We start from the raw sequence: 21095 nt of genomic DNA on the forward strand, positions 1-21095 counted from the left end.
AAAGGGCCTTGATTATAAATAACTGATATACTTTATTCTAATTCAAAATGGCTGAAGACAGAAGTATTAATTTTTTCTGGTTTCAGTGTAATTTTGCTTGTCAGAAGTTTCCATGTTTAAATGCATGTTCAGTGTCCACACTGCTAGTAGCGTCATAGAAATGGTCTCTGTGTAGGTCTAGTTAATGAGGTGATGCAAGTGCTGTTTATAAAACTGGGTTGTGCTTTTTCTGCTTCCTTGTGATGTATAAAGAAGGTTGGAAAGCTATTTAATTTTTCTGCTTGGTTGGTTTGTTTTTTTTTAAACATTAGAACTGTCAGGTATGGTCCACCATGGGGTTGCTGGAGTTTTCCTTGAGGTGCACGTATTATAAGCTCTCTCCTTTGAAGATGTAATGTTGAATCTTTAACAAAGGCTTCCTTTCTCCAAACGTTAGGCATTGGAGTTACAAGTAAAGCAGACTGGCAACAACTCCCTTCTCCTCAGTTGCTCTGCTTTCAGTCTCTTGATACTTGTGATGGCAATTTCACAACCTCTTCACTTACTATATTCTTCCACGATATTCCAGATTTAAATTTTTTATTTCCATCTTTCTTTATCCCTCATAAAGCACTACAAAGGGGACAAACCCAATTTTGTTTCCTTTGCAGGTCACCTTTACCTCTTCAAAAGACTTGGTATGCTGCCTACCTCTGCACTACTGCAATGTGAAGGGGGAAGCTAGGTGGCATTTAACTCTTCAGAATAAGACACTCAAAGCCTGTGGTATATGGTAACTTGAGTTCTATGTTGAATGACCTGGTTTATGGGCAGGCTTAGGGCTTTCTGCAGGCGGCAAAATTTGGAACGATGGCAATGATGTAGCTAAAGTGGCTGACAATATTCTGTCCCCTTCTCAATGGATTGCTGATTAATTAAAGCATCATTAATACAGCACAATCTATCACTTCTTGGGCACCCTGTAAAGCATCTGAAGCAGCCATACCAGTACATGCTTATTCTTGGATGTTTACTTTCCTGTTACTGTAATTAACAATATACTGTAGAAAATGTGATTAACATTGATTTGTATTGAAATCAAATGATTTTAAAAGTAGTTTTGTCAAATAAGCAGAAAAATCAATTGCAAGATAGTTGAATTGAATACAAATCAAATTTGTCCCATCTTGATAAAATTTGTGAGATATGCAACAGTGATCTTTAAGGTTATGGTTGCTACAGTCAAACATTAAAGATACTGCCCACTGAAAGCTAATTAATGAAGCAAAATCCAGGACTACGGTACTTATTCCTTTTTGAAGCTTGAGACAGTGAGAGAAACCTTGAGGCAGCACACCTGAATGAGGACATAACATTAGAGGTAACAAGTTGTGCTTTTTCCAGATCTCAGACTAGCAATTCAGGCAAGGCAAAATTACTGGCTGTGCTTTGAAAGGCGCTTGGAAATACAGAAGTTCCTCTGCAACAGTGGCTCTCAAACTTTTTTTACTGGTGACTCCTTTCACATAGCAACCCTCTGAGTGTGATTCCCCCCCTTATACATTAAAAACACTTTCTTATATATTTAACACCATTATAAATGCTGGAGGCAAAGCGGGATTTGGGGTGGAGGTTGACACCTCGCGACCCCTGAGGGGTCCTGACCCCCAGCTCTACAACTTTAGTTAAGCATGCAGTACTATGACAAAATGAGTTTTTGGAATAATGTAGCTGGAAAAAGCAGACAAGACTAGAGAGCCCATGCAAGGAAGACACTGACAAGGAACAAATATGATTTCTGGAGATCAATCAGGAGAACATGTTAAATTTAGACAAACATGCAAGAGCAACGTTTACTAATTATGGTGACCAATCCTCTCAGTGCACTTTCTTAGTCAGATGATGCTGTAGCCTCTGCAGCAGGACTGATGACAATACTTGTAACAGTTCCTGATCTGCAAAATGTCTACTCGGTTTGATACAAAAACCTGAGCTGAATTTTCCACAAAAACATGATGTAAACTACATGAATCAAGAGGGTATTGCATGGTGGCAGGAGATGGGAGACTGCATCACAGTTTACGTTCTTCACTTAAACAGAGTATGGTAAGAATATTGATATCAGAAGTTAAGGTATTACCTGCTAGAAAGCGTTAATGAATTATTTGATGCATCTCCCTAGAGGATCTTCCCATTAGTAGTACAGATAGGGTGTTAGCTGGCAGTTTAGTCTGCTCTGGGCATTGACACCTCAACCCATGCAGTGTAGCAGTGGAGTTCTTCCACCCCCATCAAGTACACAACTACAGTGGTATGGTCTGAACTGATCCAAAATATTGTTGCTATGGGGAAAAGAACTACGAGCTGCAGAACAACTTCCCAATGATGTTAGGTGTATGGGAGAAAAAACAAAGTGGCTTTTTTGCAAATTGTACTTCGAATACATGAATTTTCTAGAGCTGAAAATTGTCAGAATAAATAAATGAAAGGAGGCTTGGGCTGGAGAGTTCAGCGACCCACTGGAGAGGAGTGGCAGAATACACAGCACCTGAGCTTCCTGCATCTCCAAGAACCTAGAGCCCTTATTTCTCCCATCATAGCCTTGAAGCAGCGATCAGTTTTATGTAGTTGGAAGAAGGCTTTCTCGATAATCCTTTTAGCCATTCATAGCAGAAGATGTAGCAGTAGTTTTTCAACTCCAAAGGTGTTCTCCAGTCAGCTGTACAGCTAAGCAGTTAGTGTTAATAGGCCAAAGATTTAAAATGCTTTGTTTTGTGAACAGCTGATTGTAGGAGGCAGCTCTGAGATTACATGGAGAATACTATTTCGATATCATAATAGTATAAAACTTGCTATTTGGCTTCTCAAGCCAGCAGCCAAAAGTTTGTTTCAGGAGCAAGGGACTCACAAGAGAATCTTAGATCAGTCAGAGAAAGCTGGGACTTGGGGGAGAATTCACGCCTGTTCTGCAGCCACTTTGCTACCTATAGTGGCTCAACGGCCCCCAGGGAATTCTCCTGGCACCAAGGGGTCTCTGGCTCTGCATCCCCCTGTTCCCACAGGAGTCCTTGGCTCAGAGGATGTTCTAGAGTAGAAATGGTCATGGACTTGTTACAGCAGCCGTAGCCAGCATCTGAGCCCAAACCAGCCCCAGCAAACCCAGGATCTGGGAGGCACAAACCACCTCCCATTGTCTGGCTCTGCACCAGCACAGGGATGAATCTAGACTCAAGAGAGCAAGAATGCAGAGAAGAGCAGAGAAGGTATTATTTTATTATTTATTTTTATCTTTGTATCGGACTCCTCATGCTGAAGAAGCCATAGTCTTTGGAAACGATAGGGAAAAAAAAGTTGTGTGCAAATTAACTTTATTTAGTTCCTCTGGTGAGCAATCATTCTTTAGCTACCATAGTTAAGCCCCAATGTGTCTTCTCAAAGTGACCTGCAAAAGGAAAAAGGGCTTTTTTTTTTTTGCACTTATTTATTATGTATAAAGGCCTACAAGGTTTTCCTTCCAACTTTTTCACATTAGAAATTCAAGTCCTGTCTATGCTGGAAGAAATTACTTCAAAACTAGTGCAATGTTGCCCTCATAAGAGCAAAGACTGAAAGCTAAACAAATGAGGGGAAGGGATTTTTAGTCACTATTTAGCAAAAATGCCTTTTCTCTAAAATGTTACAGACCCAACACCTTCACCCCTTCAGCTGAAGTGGTAGAGCTCCCAATGGAGCAACAAGATGAAGGAAGACCAGACTTGACATTCCTGATTATTCTAAGTTTACAGAAAACTGTAGGGAAAAAAAACCACCTTAAAAAAAGGTTTCAGGCCCTTTACCCATAAAGTAGCAAGAAAGGACAAGCCCTATTTTAAAAAAATCCTCTGCAATCACCTTAAAGAAAGCTACATTCTATGCAGCATCCCTGAAAGACAGTCTTCCAAAACACAATGTGTCGCAGAACTTTTAAAATACATTTTTGGGGCCTCAAAAGGACACTTATCCCTCTAACTAAATTAGTATACTGAGCAGAATGTTCAAGCACTGTTTGTTTCCTCGATAGTTTACTTTGTTTATAAATACATTAAACCTTTCAACAGATAAAGGTGAGCCCCACTCATGGCAATCAGACCCCTCAATATTAAAGAACTGCCAGTTCTAGTATAAATGTAAGAGTGCTTCAGGCAACACCACTATAAACATGATGTTCTTTGTCACCACATGACCCATTAAGTATTTAAGAATTTTAGTTGTCCTTTTAAATTGTGCGTTACTTTAACCAGCATACACTCCTTCCAGACTGTTCAGTCCTACGTGTTTCAAAGATTTTTTTCTTGCATACCACATAGCTTTATACTAACAAACCTTTTCCTTTTATACTCCAAGTGGAAAGATTTTCACCAGCAATAAGTATAAATCCTGGGCGCTCTATCAAAGCCATAAGCACTCAGTCCAAGAGACCCATCAACTTTGTTTACAGACCTTGTTGTTTTGCAGCACTTAGGAAAAAGTTTGCTCATATGAAGCTATACACTATGCAACAGAAAATCTTTCAGAGTTCAGTCCACGTACTCCTTCCAATCCCTGTTATACAGCACACTGACCAGTAGGATTTAAATTACTCTAAAGTGCTTTACAAGTCAGATAAGAAGTCCAGTACACATAAGATTTAACTAAAGAGCATTCATTTTATTTTCCACTAAGTCTTTTGTCTCAATGACATAACTAATAGTTGGACATCCTGCAGAAGGGCACATACAGTGAATCTGGTGAAGCATATGAACAGCCCTAGGGGGTTGAACAAAAGTAGGATTATTAGCTAACCAGAAAGAAAGTTAAATCCCTGCCAAAGATGTTACATTTTCTTCTTCATTTACACTAAAAAGAGGGTTTCAAACTGAACAAAATCCTTGCATCTCTAACAATACATTCAGTCCTGACTAGTTTAACAAGATGACAACAGGATGACTATAATACAAAACTTCTACTACTGTACACACCTGTTGTCCAGCCCTCCCCAAGCCCCATAATGAGGCTGCCCCATTATTTGCTTGCTTGCTGAGCCTGCCTGCGGAGGAGGACGTAGATCTTCTCCTTTATCCAGTCTTTATTGTAGGGTTGGTATGTCTGAGTGTCAGCACGGTAACTAGGGAAAGAAAAAAACGGTTAATGTAACATTGCTTTGTCCTTTGGTTTTACATTTCAGAAGAGGCTTAACAACTGTTTGTAAAGCTCACAAAGTGTGTGAGATAGCAAAGTAATTATCCATGTTTTACAGACAGATAGCTGAAGCCTAATCATGCTTCCATTTGACTGAGTGGGAATTTTAGCTGAAGTAACCTTGATCAAGTTACACAGCAAATCAGTTGAAAAGCATGGAACAGAACCCAGATGTTTCAAGCACCAGTAACTACTAGATCACATTCTCTCTCTTTTACATTAAAATTCAGGAAAATGATTTTCCTCCATCTACAGAAAGTAGAAAGTGAAGAGAGAAAGCCTTTAAAAAGTGTTTAACACCTCAGAATTTGAGAATTGTACACAAGTCATGAAACATTTTAAAAAAATCAAAATGCTGGTCCTCCTTGAATTTAAGAAACAGCAGGCAAGGTATTAATTTTCAAACATTAAATAAGTGAGAAATTTGGAATTTAAGACCACAGATTTTCTACTTGTGCTTATAATCTTTAAAGAAGTTTTTTTTAAACCAAAGATCTTCAAGTCATGTGAGGCTTTATAGAGCTCTTAAGTGTTTTCTTCATTCTCCCTAACAAAAGATCAAAGCCAAGAGAATAAGGAAGCAGCTCCAGCCAGCAACCCATTCACATATCATCTGGCAATGAGAGTCTAGATCCCAGAACAAGCACGCTCCCCAAAAAAGAAGGCTGCGATCTAAGTTCTCACACATTCATTCTCTCTTTACAAGTCAGGGATTACAAATTTATTTGAGCTCATTTACTGTATAAAGTAACACAAAGTTCATCACCAAGCTCTTGACAGACCCAGGAAACATTATATTAAAACACTGCCTCCACTGCTGCCAGTCCTAGCTACTTATAGCAAAAGCAACTCAGCAAGCTGATGCATGAAGGGAGGTATCTGTGTAGATGCAGTACTAAGATTTCTCCCTTCATGCCCAGTTTTAATACTTAAATCTGGGATGTGCCTTTTAAAATATACAGTGCCTGACCTGGATACTCCAAGAAAGTGTGGTGTAACAGGATTAACAGAACATCTCTGAACACAATCCTTTCTACCCACGTGACAAGGACAAGAAAGGGATCATTAGCATTTAGCCGTGGATGAGCCAAAAATTAAGATCTGTAATGCCATTTGATTCAGTCCAAGATACTTTAGAGGTTTTACGGAACAAACAGAAAAAAAAAAATCTCACCAAAGACCTTTAAAAACCCAGCAAGACTGTGACAAGTGTTTCATTATCTCTATGCAATTGTAATAGATACATTCAGGATAAGTTACTAGGTTTTTACTAATTCTCAGAGCACTAAATGTATCTTTAAGAATCAGTAATTAAAGCTGCATTGAAAGATCTGGTATCAAGCAGCATAGGGATTTGTGTAGTCAAACTGTGCACAGTACATTACATGCTAAGTATGCCATCTGGTGGGAAACTATAAGCTAAAACAGAATTTGGCTCAAACACACTTTGGCCTTACTAGGTTTGACTAGGCTCCTGATTTAAAAAACATAACATTGTATTAGAAAACAGAGGCTCCTTTTTAAAAACAAGGATCATATCATTAATCTGTCAGAGGGGAAAACAAAATATAGCATGATTGGTCAACCCTGCACCACCCCAATACTGCTGTAGCTGGGGATCAGGCACAGCAGGGGGAGAACTCAAGGACAAGATAAAACTTCCAAAACTAGTATTAAGTGATCTTTTCATCCTTCTCGTCAATGACTTTGGCTGATGAATCTGAAGGGGTAAGGAATCCAAAGCCTGCAGGCTCTTTTCTGACTTCTCAAAATAATACGTCATAAAAACAAGTAATTGTATGAGAGAGGTAGGCACCTATTAAAAATAGCTTCACTGTGGCTGGATCAAGTTTTATAGAAGACTTACAGACCTGCACACATACTACACTCCGTAACTTCCTACAGTAGTTATCCAATGCTTTGACAATCCTTTTACAGTTAACTTCTACTCTGATTATGAAGAGCAGTTGCGCCCATGTCAGTTGAATAAACAGAAAAAGGTAGTTTAACTGAATGTTAGACTTCTTGTCTTATTCTACAAAATTTAAGGATGCAAGTCAAAAAGTAGCTGAATATTTATGGTATGAAAACCAGCTGTTAATTGCCAGAAGTGCTGAGATTTAAATTGCATTTTCCAGAGCAGAACAGTAGGGGAAATGGGTCTAGTCACCCACAGGTGAGGAAAGCATGCGGAACTTACAATGCCATCTTGAGCTGCCCTCATCTTTTATATACAGAGGAGAACCCTGGAGACTGCAGGTGAGATTCTCTAGGTGACTTAAGACCACAACTGTTACTGAGAATCAATGGGACTTGTGTTCTTAAGTCCCTTAAGTAATTTTTTTTTAATATCCCACCCCGCATTTCTAACGTGCAATGCTCTGTCTTGATCCAGGTAAATTGACTACAGCGTACTCCACTTTAGGAAAGTTAGGTGCAGCCTGTAGGCTCCCTAGCACATTGCCAATATGGTCCTCAGTAGAGTAAGATTTACCAACACTGTGGCCTCTTCAGAAACAAACCATGCTAGACAAGCTTTAGTAGCATTCGGAACTCCAGTACAAAGTTTTCTTATGAAGTTTTTGTTAAATGAGGGATCAAGCACTAGTTCTGGGCAGTTTATAATGCAATTTGTAATCTTACTGAAATGTGTTCGGGTACAAATACCTGAACTGTTATAAGCATTATTGTGGATAAAATCTGAAATGGAACTGTCAACTTCAAAGCTATGTGTACTTACTCTCAGACAAATGTTATGTCCCAGTGCAACTCTTGCTAAGGGTGATATGGAATGCCAGTCTGTTTTATGGAACACTGCTGCCTCACCAACACAGCTAGTTACACTTCACAGAATATAAAGAGCATTTTAAATGGAAATGACACACATTTCTGGTAAGCAACTGATAGGTACAGGTGAGAATGGAAAATATTATAATATTGTCAAGTATTATATCACTGATTTTGTACACAGGCTTAAGTGATTCCTTGTTACTTTTAAAACCGCTGTTTTCCCAAAATGGGAGGGAAGCCATCCCTTCATCTGCAAAATAGGATGGGTGTTTTGAAGTACTACCTTCCATACAGCAGAATAGTACTTACACAAGACAACTGAGGTCTGCCAGGTCATCAATAAAATCAAACAACTGGCTGATGTCATATGTAATGGATGGGCTGTTGGGATTCATTCTCTTCAGATGTTCTTCATACATTTTACAAACTCCTGCAGAGAGATAAGAACTTTCAGTACCATCAATAATGGCATTAAAAGGCTAGTGGTTTCAGTTTGCCATAAGTTCCTTCTGGTATTAAAGTTATAGGCAACAATAAAGTTTATAGAAGCACATTTGGAATGGGAACATGCAGATGCTATAGAATTGTTTTAAAAGACAATACCACTCAGCTTTAATATTTTTTCAATTTTACAATGTTGACTAGTTCTCCTAATTGTTTGTACAGCACCCAGAACACACTGATGTGGGAAATGGGTCGCTATTATTTACACCTTTTTAAGGTATCACAGTTAAGGAAGTACTGTCAAATAGTTCAAGAACATATCTTATGAAGTAGTGAGAAGTGTCTTCTGGATTTTAATTCTACACTTAGTTCAAGGCATAATTTTACAAAAATGTACAATATACTTGTTTTTTTACTGAGTACACAGGTCAAATATTGAGAATTATCTCATTGCTGGTTCTAAAGCAGCAAAGTTGACAAATCCTAGCAACAGAGCTGTACACTTGCCTGCTGTGCAACAGGATCAGACATCAAACAAGGAAGTAAATATTCTCAAATGGAGCAATGGACTTTCATACATAACAGGCAGAAAGTCACTTTTCCAAATGTAAAGAGATCAGATTACAGCAGGGGTGAAAATATGATTATTGCACTTTCTAAAAAACCCACAAGAGTTCAATATTTTATACATTAATTTAAGATTCCTCTAAGCAGCAAATCAACATTTCCCATCTTGGAAGAAAAAGTCTTTTAGAATTTTTTTTTGGTGAGCAAAGAATTATCTAGCTGAGGAAAACTTTAATGCTGTTGGTACAATAAGATAATTCTTGATGTTAGAGTATAAGAACTAACGTGATATACCAATTTTTTTAAATGTTAACCCAGTCAACTCTTCTTTATATTGTGCTAAAGTGTAATGCTAAATTAAACACCCAAATTGCTTCATGTGTGGTTATGCAGTCTGAACAGTCAGGTTCTATGTCTCACAGAGCCTGGTCCTGAAGTGCTGAACACTCATTCTATTGACTTGAATGAGAGATGAGTGTGCTTAGCACCTCAGATAATGATGCCACCAGTGAATCCATATAAAATCAGCCGAATTTACAAATAAAACATTTTCTTCCATCTAGCCTGCAAACCAGTGTGTGTCTGAAAGTCAAACTGGTTTCTTTCTGGCTCACATACTCCTAGTAGCAGAGTTTGTAATTAGTATTTATTCAGTTGATTATGTGCAAAACAATGGGATCTAGATTACCGCTCATAGCAGTATTTGCTTTGTAGGGATTAGTAGTTAGAAAATTGGGATCTGATCCTGCAATGAGATGCACACAGGCAGACCACTTGCACAGTGCACATCTCATTGCAGTTTCAGGGCCTTAGTCAGTAAAGTCAGAATAGAACACTGAATAAATACAGGAAGAAGATTTGTGAAGCAACGAAGAGTCTTTTTGAAATAACTCTTTCGCCCCTTGCAGGAAACTGTTACACCTATAGGGCACTTTTTGCTAAGTTATTTTTATACCTTTTTAATTTAAGGAAACGTGTTCAGAATGGATTCTCTCAGCAGGTGAAAGTTTGGAAAAAATAATCAAACTAAACTGGCCTTAACAAGAAGAGATTGTCTAAAGCATCTTCATCCCAGAGGCAGCAATGCTTACCTTCCATGCACTCATTCACCGATTCATAGTCAGCATATGTTCTCCCTTCTGGCCTCTTAGTAGGCTGAACAAGCAAAATTGTGTGAGACTGCACAAAAACAAGACAGTGACTCAGACTTAAAAATACTCATTAAATACACAAAGACTAAACTGAAGTTTAGAAGACCAACCCATAAGACACAAATTCAGCTGTATTTCTAGTAATCAGATCTTATATACTTGTAACATATAAATCTCACTGTCTAAAGGAGAATCAGAGTAAGAGTCTTAAAATCACTTTGCATTTCTTTCTAAAAAAAATCCTATGAGGCCTATAGTACAGAAAACAAATGTCACATTATACCATGAATTAGAAACTGAAAAGAGGACTGCCTCGTGGCACTGTTTTGGCCAGCAATTTTTTCTTCCAATCACAGTTGAGACTTGTCAATGTACACACGTGCTTCTCTCTGAGATAAGCATCTTGTATTATTTCACACTCAAATGCACTGACTGCATTCAAGAAATAGTATGCAAGGCCCAGGCTGTTCCATTGTAAATACAACACCAGCGTAACAAAAGAAATGAGAATTAAAAAAAACCTACTATATTGGAGATTATATTGATTTGCTTATTCCATTGTAAATGCTGACAGTTACTGGTTTTGTTTTAATACCCTAAATGATGGAAAACCAGGGTGGAATCAAACTTTCATTTCACTAACATTAAAAATCTCACCTCAAGGTGAAAAGCCAGCACATGAAACATGAGACTGAGTATTCACCATCAGTTACAAGTGAACACAAAGTTCCACAATTATAGTCTGCAGTTAGCTATTCAAGGATGAATGCATTTTAATTTCTAGGACCTTCTAGCTCCTTGCACCTTTCTCCAAAGCACCTGATACTGTCCACTCTAAACACGGTACTGGACAAGATGGAACTTTCATCTGATCTGTTATAGCAAGTCCTACTATGTTCCTGTCAGGACTTTTAAAAATGGCTTTAATTACCACCTTTTAATTACCAAGCAAAACATGTTTAACATAGTGCAGAAAGCCAAAGTACTAAGGCTCAGACATCAGCATCTACTCAGTACGCACGCAGAAAGGCTTCTACCAACTATAGATTGGTTTCAGAGGAACAGCCGTGTTAGTCTGTATTCGCAAAAAGAAAAGGAGTACTTGTGGCACCTTAGAGACTGTTAGTCTCTAAGGTGCCACAAGTACTCCTTTTCTTTTTGCAACTATAGATTAGCTCTCAGCACATGACTAAGATGCTGCACCCATAGTGAACAGTGGACATCGGGGAAGCAGGAGATAGAAAGAGGGCAGGGCCAGAGCACTGATATAAGTACAATCAAGTGAATGCAGATGGTATGTAGCAGGCTTTTAAGTTACTCCTACTGCCAGCCAGAAGTAGTAGTTTGCTTGAATTGGCTCAAGAACTTCACTTAAATGAATGTCATAGTAGCATTAGCCCTTACAGAAGTGCTTCAAATATATCCTCCTCCTCACCGGCAGCTGTTAGCTACCAAAGCACTAATCAGTAGGCTTCCTTCAGTGTAGTTCACTTTCACATGAAAGTAACAAAACACTAGGATTATCATCTCTTTTTGCATTTCACTCAGTTTAACCAGTGAAGCAGTACAGATCAATTTCACTTTCTTTTCCTAACATATAAAGAGGGCTCTGGGTTCCAAGTGCTACAAGAAAACATTTGAATAAAAAAAAAAAGCTGTTTAATGGCATTATGTTCCACAAAGTCAAGGTAGCGGCTCTTTGAATAAGAGTTTATATTGATTAAAAAGTGACCTGCAAAGGATTTTTTAAAAATTGGACTTGACTCTCCCCACGTGTGATGTATACAAGCCTTTCACTCCCTTTGGGGATTTCATTTACACTAGTTCTCCTGTCATCGCAGACTTTTCCAGCCTACAACAAACCTCGAATTTCTGGTGTATAAACAAACGGAAAACGCATCGTGAGAAAACCCGCCTGGGCCCACGTGTGCAGCACAGAGAGCCAGACAAAGCCACAAGCCCAGCCACGGCGCGTGCAGCTCGGTCACCCTAAGGCTAAAACCCCTGCCCCAGGGGCCAGCTGCCTGGGCAGACACGTGCTGGGGCTGTGGGTGAGGAATCTACCCGCGTGGATAAACACGGGCCTTCGCCCCTCCCTGCGCAAGGAGCAGCCGAGGGCTGGAGATGTCCGCTGGGGAATCAGGGCCCCTCCTCCACCGCGGATGGGAAGAAAACTGCCGCCCCCGGGTGCCGCGTGAGGGTCCCCGTGATCTTGCCCCGCGCGAGCCAGACTCGCCCCCGCCCCTCCCCCCGCGGAGCTCGTGCGGTCGGGAAGAGGCGGGGTCTGTATCCCGCTCGGTCCCCAGCCCTGGAGCGGGGGGCGGGAGGAGACACGCGGCTGGGGACTCCGCCAGGCCGCAGCGCTACGTCGCCCTCAGCAGACCCATTCCCGCCACCACTACGTCGCGGCCCGACCGACCCAGTTCCTCCCCGCACCCCGGGATCCCCCCCCTCCTCACCATGGCGACTCGTTCTCCACAGCCCCGCTGACTGTGACGGTCCCGAACTAACAGTTCCCAACGGTCACCCGCAATCCCCTGCGCTAACCGGAAACACTCCACCAACCGCCAACCAGCCCTTAGTTCCCGACCATAGACATCACGGGGCCAGACCAGAGCGCCTCCAGGGCGAGAGAGGAACTCTCGCGAGAATATCACAAGGCAAAGCGTCACCGGCGTTGCGTATGCCGGAAGGGGCACAATGGCGCCGTTCTTTGAGACTTTAGTAGTCATCTTTGAAAGGGGCATCGTGTCCTATCAGAGGCTTTGTGCCTCTCGCCCCTTCCAAGATGGTCCCTTAGCGATTATTTGTCCGCCATCTTGGAATCAGGCGGGAAGTGGCGGCAGAAAGTGAGTCACGTGAGAAAGCCCCTCCGTTCCAGCCCCCCCCGCTGAGGGGAGGCTCAGGCGGCTAACCCGGAAGCTGCTCGCGGGAAGGGGAAGTGTCTGACTGCGGAGCTGCCACTTGGCCTCCATGGCAGCCGCGGGGGACGCCGGGCGCAGAGGGGAGCCGGAAGCCTGAGGGACTGAGCTCCCCGCGGAACCGCTCCGCGCCCGCCTCCGCCAATCCGCTGAGACCAGGGGCCAGCAGGGGAAGGTGAAGGCGTTGCCGGCGTCTCCCTGCGGCCGGTAGGAAGGGCCGGGCTCCCTCCCCGCTGAGTCTCGGGGCGAGCGGCCTTTCTGTTGCCCCTGGGGCTGGCGTCGTCTGTGAGCGGGGTGGGCCCTTCTCTCACCCGGGCGAAAAGGTGCCCCCTGCCCCCGGGCTGTGGGAGAGAAAGGGCCTTTCCGCTCCCCCAGGGGTGGCCTAATCCCCTGGGGCCCTTGAGAGGGGAGGCGGCGAGAGGGAGAGAATCGTGGGATCCCAGCTGCTGTTGACAGATCCAGGGATCAGGGCCAGGAAAGCCGGGTGTCTCTCTCACACACTTAAGCTCTTGGGGGAGGGAGGGAGTTTGTGGCACCACCGGGGAAGAGGCGCCTCTGACCTTCATGACTCTGCTGGAGCCGCAACACCTGAACAAGTTGAAAAACTACATGTACTAAAAGCTGGAAAAGTTGAATTTCACTTTAAGCGAGTGGACAAAAAGCAACAACATGGATGATTTCATGTCCATCAGTTTGCTGTCTCTGGCTATGCTGGTTGGCTGTTACGTGGCAGGGATTATCCCCTTGGCAGTTAATTTTTCAGAGGTAAGCAGGTTCCACCAGACTGTCCATCCCTTGTCATGCAAGAATCTTGGGAATGAGAGAGACAGACACTTATCAACTCGTCTAGCTCGTCCCCTTGGGGCTACTGCTGGCTTGTTACCAGTGACAGTTTAAATTAGGGAGATTTCAAAAGAAACATTAAGTGAAATATTAAATCTCATTCAACAGTACAGAATCTCTGATGAATGTAAAATGTATTTTAAATTGCTTTAAAATGAATCCTACAATTAATTTGGAACTGCAGATCTGAACCTCTCATTGCCAAAGTAGAACAAAGACTCTGCATGAGTAGGAGGGAGGTGGCAGAAGCTTGATGTTTCTTTTTCAAAATGGTTTTAGATTATAAACTCTTGAAGGCAGTGACTGGTTTTTACTATGTCTGCATAGTGTCTGGGTAAGGCTTCTAAAAACACTAGTACAAATAATAAGAGAAATTCTCTACAAAACTCAATGTTTCCCTCTTTAATTTTCCACAATAATATTCCAGAACCTTCATCATGGTTGCTCTCCCTGTGCCAAAAGAAAATTGGGTTTGATTACTTCTAGAGTTCACAAAAATCTTCTGAGCATTATGTAATCTATTTTGATACTTATATGGTCCACATTACTGAAGTATTTGAGGAAGATGGGGTGATTTAATAACCCACTGTTCTCTCACCTCTTATGAGCTGAATCTCATATCTTCACAGTTCTCCATTGTTCAACAGTGACCCCACCTCTCCCAGTCCCCCAAATAGTTTGTTTTTTATATTGGGGTAGCACCCAGAACCCCCAGTTAGGACTGGGGCCCCATTGTCTTAAGTGTTTTACAAACAATAAAAGTTCCTGCCACAAAGAGTTTATGATATAAGTATAATATAGTGTTAGGAGCCTTATCCTTGATAAGGCACATTAAGTACACAACGTTGATTTGGGGGTTTACATGAATGAAGACTGTCATAGAGACATTAAGATGAAGGAGTATCTTCTGGAGGAGAGAGAGAAACTTCTTTTATTAAATAAAACACACGTTAGGCACTAACGGATTTCTTCCCATAATTAAATGTTTAATGCTTGGCTCTGAGTTCCCTTTTTGCTTTAGATATGATGTATATCAGTGGCATTACACTTTTTTTATTTGTGATTGTAATAATGGAATGAGTAAACGAAAGGGGGAGTTTAGAAGTGAATGTGATATTGAAAGTTTGTAGAGAAAATGTCTTAATAGGAATTATGGCCAGCTCATAGTCTCATTAGCAAGGTAGCATCTTATGTATTAGCAGTAATGGTTTAACTAGTAAATCCTTTCCTCATTTTTCTTCCTTTGCTTGTTACAAGAATTTGGCCTTTCTGGAATATTCACTAACCTGGTGTGCAAAAATATTGAGTTTATTTCCCTTTGTTCAAGGTTTAATTCCAAACTGTAATCCTGGGGTTCTAAACTAGATTAGTTTAGGGGTGAAATTACCTTTGCTTAGAATGTTGTGAGATGTGGGTGCAGACAGTCTCAAAAGAAGGTTCCAAAGTCTGTATAACTACAGATTTTTAGTGAAGCAGTTTGTTTAAGGGATGGTTTAGTGAATTGTTGACTGAAAATCTGTTTACCTAATTAATTTTCAAATAAGGACAAGTCAGTTTAGACCCAAATTCTTTTTAACTTGACTGACATGAAGACACTCTTATGACTGCAAGAAAACTGTGGATTTTATGGTTCTCTTGTTCTGTGCATATTTTACAGTAACTCCTCGCTAAAAGTCGTCTCGGTTAAGGTTGTTATGTTGCTGATCAGTTAGGGAACATGCTCGTTTAAAGTTGCACAATGCTTCCTTATAACATTGTTTGGCAGCCGCCTACTTTGTCCACTGCTTTCAGGAACAACAGCCCGTTGCAGCTAGCTGGTGGGGGCTTGGAACAAGGTTAGATCGGCAGCCCCCCATCCGCTACCCTAAGTTCCCTGTGCAGCAGCCGCCCAGAAGGCTTCCAATTGCCCGCAGTTCAGCCCTCCCCCCGCTGCCATGTGCTGCTCCTGCCCTCTGCCTTGGAGCTGCTCCTCGGAGCCTCCTGCTTGCTGTGCAGGGGAGGAGGGAAGGGGGGGGCCTAATGTCAGGGTGTCCCCCTCTCCCCTACTCCTGCCCCCTGCTTACCCTTTCTCCATATAGAGCAGGGTGGGGATAGGACAGAGCTCAGGACAGGGAGAGGGAGAGACCAAGACTGCAGTTGCTGTCTCAACTTCCTGATCTTTTTAAAGGCAATGTACTTAGAGTTTGGTCGGCATACTTAAAGGGGCAATGCACATCTCTCTCTCTCTCTCCTACACACAGGGTGTGTGTCTCTCTGTCTGCCACGCTGTCTCCCCTCCCTCCATTTGTGCTGCCTTGTGGAGTGTGAGGCTACATTAACAACGAGTTAACCCCTTGAGGGCTCAGCCAAATGCTAGTTCATCATTTAGCAGTAAGGCATTCCCTGGGAAATATCCCACCCTCTTCCACCCTCTAACTTCACCACCTCAACCAAGCTTCACAATCATCATTGCTGGGTACAGTATTAAATTGTTTATTTAAAACTTATACTTGGTGTGTGTAGGTCAGGTCTCCGCTACTGGTGCTATAGCTCTCCTACTGTAGCACCATAGTGTAGACCCTTCCTACAGCAATGGAAAGGTTTTTTGTGTTGTAGGTAATCCACCACCCTCGGTGGTGGTAGGGTAGGTCCACAGAAGCAGTCTGCTGTCAAACTAGCCATGCATCCACACTAGTGTTTGGGTTGGCATAACTATGTGATTACCCCCTGAGGGAGCGACGTAGCTATGCCTGTCAGAATTTTAAGTGTAGGCTAGGCCTCAGAAACATGTTTAAGCTAAATTATATAAGTTACTCTTAAAATGAAATGTGTGTCCACACGGTGGTTTCCATTAGTTTATCTAAACCGGTGTACATTTGTGTGTGTAGGTAAGACCCTAATGTGGCTAATCTAATGATTCTGATTGCAACATGTTTGTGTTGTGAGGTGTCACTATACATTATTAATTTTCATGAAATTACTTGTTCTCTGGTATTTTTTTTTCACTTTGACCTCTGACTAGCTGATGATTATATTTTAAACAAATAAGTTGTTAGTTTCATCACGAACTAGCACTTGGCCTTGTTATGTATCAAATTAGGATGATGGTGACTGCTTTTTCACTGCAGTTTGCTAATTGTTTAAGAAAAACTAAACTTTTGCAGTGACATCTTTGTAGTTGTGTAGAGAGTAGAATACCTTTTTATAATCCATTGCAATTTTTATTTAATCCTTCTAGTCAGACTTTCAGATCAGTATAAGGGCCATGGTAAATTTTTTGAAGAAGTGTCATAAAACAGTTGGGGTCATTCTGCATTTATGCATCTCCTGATCACACTTCTTTTTTTTCTTTTTTTTTAAAATCAAGCTGACATAAACTGTGTACTGGTGCTTTTGAGAGCTCCTTTGTTATTTTTGACTATTACAGTGCCATAATTCAAGCTTTCCTTTAAATAAACCCTTTTAATGATTTTCATGACTTCTCTTTAAACCTACCTTGGGGATTGAATCCCTTCTGTAATGTGAAATTTTAGATGCTTGCAAAACAGGAATTTCACTACTTACTCCAGTTTTAATCCTTTACTAGAATTCATATTCATTTTTTTAATGTGAAAAGTTTAAGCCCTGGCAAGGTTTTAGGTTTTTTTACATGGGTCCATCTATAGTAATTTTCACTTGTGCCATTTTTTTAAAATTAAGTCCATTTGTCTGATGGTATGTTGCTGGAGAGGGGTCTTTAAAGCAGAGTTGTACTCAGGAAAGTGTAGTTAGGACAACTTCTTGCACATAAGAATGGCTATATTGGGGTGGACCAATGGTCCATCTAGTCCTCTAGCCTGTCTTCTGACAGTGGCCAATGCCAGGTGCTTCAGAGGGAATAAACAGAACAGGTAATCATCAAGTGATCCATCCCATCGTCCACTCCCAGCTTCTGACAAACAGAGGTTAGGGGTATGTCTACACTACAAAATTAGGCTGATATTATAGAAGTCGATTCTTAGAAATTGATTTTATACAGTCGATTGTGTATGTCCACACTAAGCGCATTAAGTCGGCAGAGTGCGTCCTCACTACCGTGGCAAGCATCGACTTATGGAGCAGTGCACTGTGAATAGCTATCCCACAGTTCCCGCAGTCTCCGCTGCCCATTAGAATTCTGGGTTAAACTCCCAATGCCTGATGGGGCAAAAACATTCACGGGTGGTTTTGGGTACATGTCGTCAGTCACCCCTCCCTCTGTGAAAGCAACGGCAGACAATCGTTTCGTGCCTTTTTTCTGTGTGGATGCCATACTGCTTTCAGCAGATGGTGCAGTAGGACTGCTAATCGTCATCATCCACTGCAAGTCTGCTCTGCTGCTGTTGTCTCAATAGCGAATTTCTCCATGTTGTCTGTCATGGGCTCCCGGGTACGTGTGTTCTTCCTCAGGAAACGTGCGCAGTGCTAACTGTCGTCCTCCACCACTTCTGCTGTAACTCCACCTTGCAGGTCCTCTCGTCGTTCTCTATAAATACCTATTCTCATGTCATCCATTGTCAGGCACTGCTTCCATTGCAACTCTGCTCTCCTGCAGACGCCATACCATGGCAAGCATGGAACCCGCACAGATCACCACGGCAGTTATGAGCAGTGTAAACACCTTGCGCATTATCCTGCAGTATGTGCAGAACCAGAACCTGCAAAAGCGGGCAAGGAGGTGATGGCAGCGTGGTGACGAGAGTGATGAGGACATGGACACAGACTTCTCTCAAAGTATGGGCCCCAGCAATTTGGACATCCTGGTGGCAATGGAGCAGGCTCGTGCCATGGAATGCTGATTCTGGGCCTGGGAAACAAGCACAGACTGGTGGGACCGCATAGAGTTGCAGGTCTGGGATGATTCCCAGTGGCTGTGAAACTTTCGCATGTGTAAGGGCATTTTCATGGAACTTTGTGACTTGCTTTCCCCTGCCCTGAAGTGCAAGAATACCAAGATTAGAGCAGTGCTCATAGTGCACAAGCGAGTGGCAATAAAAAAGCCCTGTGGAAGCTTGCAACGCCAGACAGCTACCGGTCAGTCGGGAATCAATTTGGAGTGAGCAAATCTACTGTGGGGGCTGTTATGATCCAAGTAGGCAGCGCAATCACTGAGCTGCTGCTATCAAGGGTAGTGACTCTGGGAAATGTGCAGGTTATAGTGGATGGCTTTGTTGCAATAGGATTCCCTAACTGTTGGGGGGGCGATAGACGGAACACATATCCCTATGTTGGGACTGGAGCACCTTGGCAGCCAATACGTAAACCGCAAGGGGTACTTTTCAGTGGTGCTGCAGGCACTGGTGGATCACCGACATCAACGTGGGATGGCCAGGAAAGGTACATGACGCTTGCATCTTCAGGAACTCTGGTCTGTTTGAACAGCTGCAGGAAGGGACTTACTTTCCAGACCAGAAAATAATTGTTGGGGATGTTGAAATGCCTATAGTTATCCTTGAGGACCCAGCCTGCCCCTTAATGCCCTGGCTCATGAAGCCATACACAGGCAGCCTGGACAGTAGTCAGGAGCTGTTCAACTATAGGCTGAGCAAGTGCAGAATGGTGGTAGAATGTGCATTGGACATTTAAAAGCGCACTGGCACAGTTTACTGACTCGGTTAAACCTCAGTGAAACCAATATTCCCACTGTTGTTATTGCTTGCTGTGCGCTCCACAATATCTGAGAGAGTAAGGGGGAGACGTTTATGGCGGGGTGGGAGGTTGAGGCAAATTGCCTGACCTCTGATTATGTGCAGCCAGACATCAGGGTGATTAGAAGAGCACAGGAGGGCACGCTGTACATCAGAGTAGCTTTGAAAAACCGTTTCATGACTGATCAGGCTACGTGTGACAGTTTTGTTTGTTTTCCTTGATGAAAACTCACCCCCTTGGTTCACTCTACTTCCCTGTAAGCTAACCGCCCTCCCCAGTTCCATCACCACTTGCAGAGGCAATAAAGTCATTGTTGCTTCACATTCATGCATTCTTTATTAATTCATCACACAAATAGGGGGATAACTGCCAAGGTAGCCTGGGAGGGGTGGGGGAGGAGGGAAGCACCGGGTGGGGTGGTGGATGAGGAGAGGAGGGAAGGACAAGGCCAGGGCCACATTGCACTTCAAAACTTATTGAATGTCAGCTTTCTGTTGCTTGGGCAATCCTCTGGGGTGGAGTGGTTGGGGGCCCGGAGCGGGGGGCCCCCCACCGCGTTCTTGAGTGTCTGGGTGAGGAGGCTGTGGAACTTGGGGAGAAGGACGGGCGGTTACACAGGGGTTGCAGCTGTGGTCTGTGCTTTTGCTGCCTTTCCTGCAGCTCTACCAGATGCTGAAGCATATCAGTTTGATCCCCAAGTAGCCTCAGCATTGCATCCTGCCTCCTCTCATCACGCTGCCGCAACCTCTCATCTTGCTCGTCCCTCCTGTCCTCTCATTCATTTTCTGTTTCCTGGACTCTGCCATTGTTTGCCTCCACGCATTCTTTCAGTGCGGGAGGACTGCATGAGCTCAGAGAACATTTCATCGTGAGTGCATTTTTTTTCGCCTTCTTATCTGCACTAGCCTCTGGGACAGAGCGTTGAAATATTTGCAACTGCTGGAGGAAAAAAGGGGAGAGCAGTATTTAAATAGACACAGTTTAGAGAACAATGAGTAGACTCTTTCACGGTGAACCAAGCTGTTAATATTACATAGCACATGTGCTTTTGGTACAAGGTCGCATTTTGCCTCTTACATTGAGGGCCTGCTGGTTTGGTGTGAGAGATCACACACGCAGGGCTGGGCAACAGAATTCGGCTTCCAGGCAGCCATTGTAAACCACAGTCTTTCAGCTTCTTCAACCTCCATAACATGTGGGAATGGTTTCAAACAGCAGCGCCGTCCTTTCCCATACCAAGCACCTCTCCCTACCGCGTGACTAATATCAGGGAAGATCCCTGCCAGCCAAACACAAACAGCTCAGCGTGAACGGGCCCCCCCTCCACCGTTTGGCTAAAAGCAGGGAGGATTTCTTTTCAGCCACAGGCAAACAGCCCAGCAGGAAAGGCCACCTCTGAATGTCCCCTTAATAATGTCCCTGGCGGATTTCCGCTCCATTCCCAGACATGTTAACAGACTTTTCCAGTAGCTGTACTGGCCGCGAATGCATCCCAAGTCTTCAGGGCAAATTAATCATTAAACACGCTTGTTATTAA

General features: G+C 42.7%; 2 protein-coding genes across 7 annotated transcripts in view; one reads left to right on the forward strand and one right to left on the reverse strand.

Annotated features, from left to right (window-relative positions):
* Positions 1-3330: 3330 nt before the first annotated feature.
* On the reverse strand, positions 3331-12910 carry ERH (ERH mRNA splicing and mitosis factor). 2 transcript variants are annotated; one of them, XM_073348467.1, is made up of 5 exons: positions 12608-12910; positions 10089-10176; positions 8296-8416; positions 4977-5122; positions 3331-3421 (listed from the first exon to the last, which is right to left on the reverse strand). In XM_073348467.1, the coding sequence occupies exons 1-4, from the start codon at positions 12893-12895 to the stop codon at positions 5020-5022; spliced, it is 600 nt and encodes a 199-aa protein (XP_073204568.1). In that variant the 5' UTR covers positions 12896-12910; the 3' UTR covers positions 3331-3421; positions 4977-5019. The 2 variants fall into 2 exon arrangements, with proteins under 2 accessions (XP_073204568.1, XP_073204566.1); XM_073348465.1 differs by lacking the exon at positions 3331-3421 and having other exon boundaries at positions 4645-5122.
* Positions 12911-12988: 78 nt separating this feature from the next.
* The window catches only part of SLC39A9 (solute carrier family 39 member 9), a 43823-nt gene continuing 35716 nt past the window's right edge, over positions 12989-21095 (forward strand). For 3 of the 5 annotated variants that reach the window (XR_012159428.2, XR_012159429.2, XM_073348462.2), the window contains exon 1: positions 12994-13834. Coding sequence is in view for 3 of the 5 variants with exons in the window: in XM_073348462.2 (XP_073204563.1) it covers positions 13739-13834 (96 nt within the window). In the remaining 2 variants the exon portion in view is untranslated. Of the gene's footprint in view, positions 13835-21095 lie in introns of all 5 variants that reach the window. The other 2 variants (XM_073348463.2, XM_073348464.2) reach the window with 2 other exon arrangements.

Source organism: Lepidochelys kempii, chromosome 6 (genome assembly GCF_965140285.1).
Source record: "Lepidochelys kempii isolate rLepKem1 chromosome 6, rLepKem1.hap1, whole genome shotgun sequence".
NCBI lineage: Eukaryota > Metazoa > Chordata > Testudines > Cheloniidae > Lepidochelys > Lepidochelys kempii.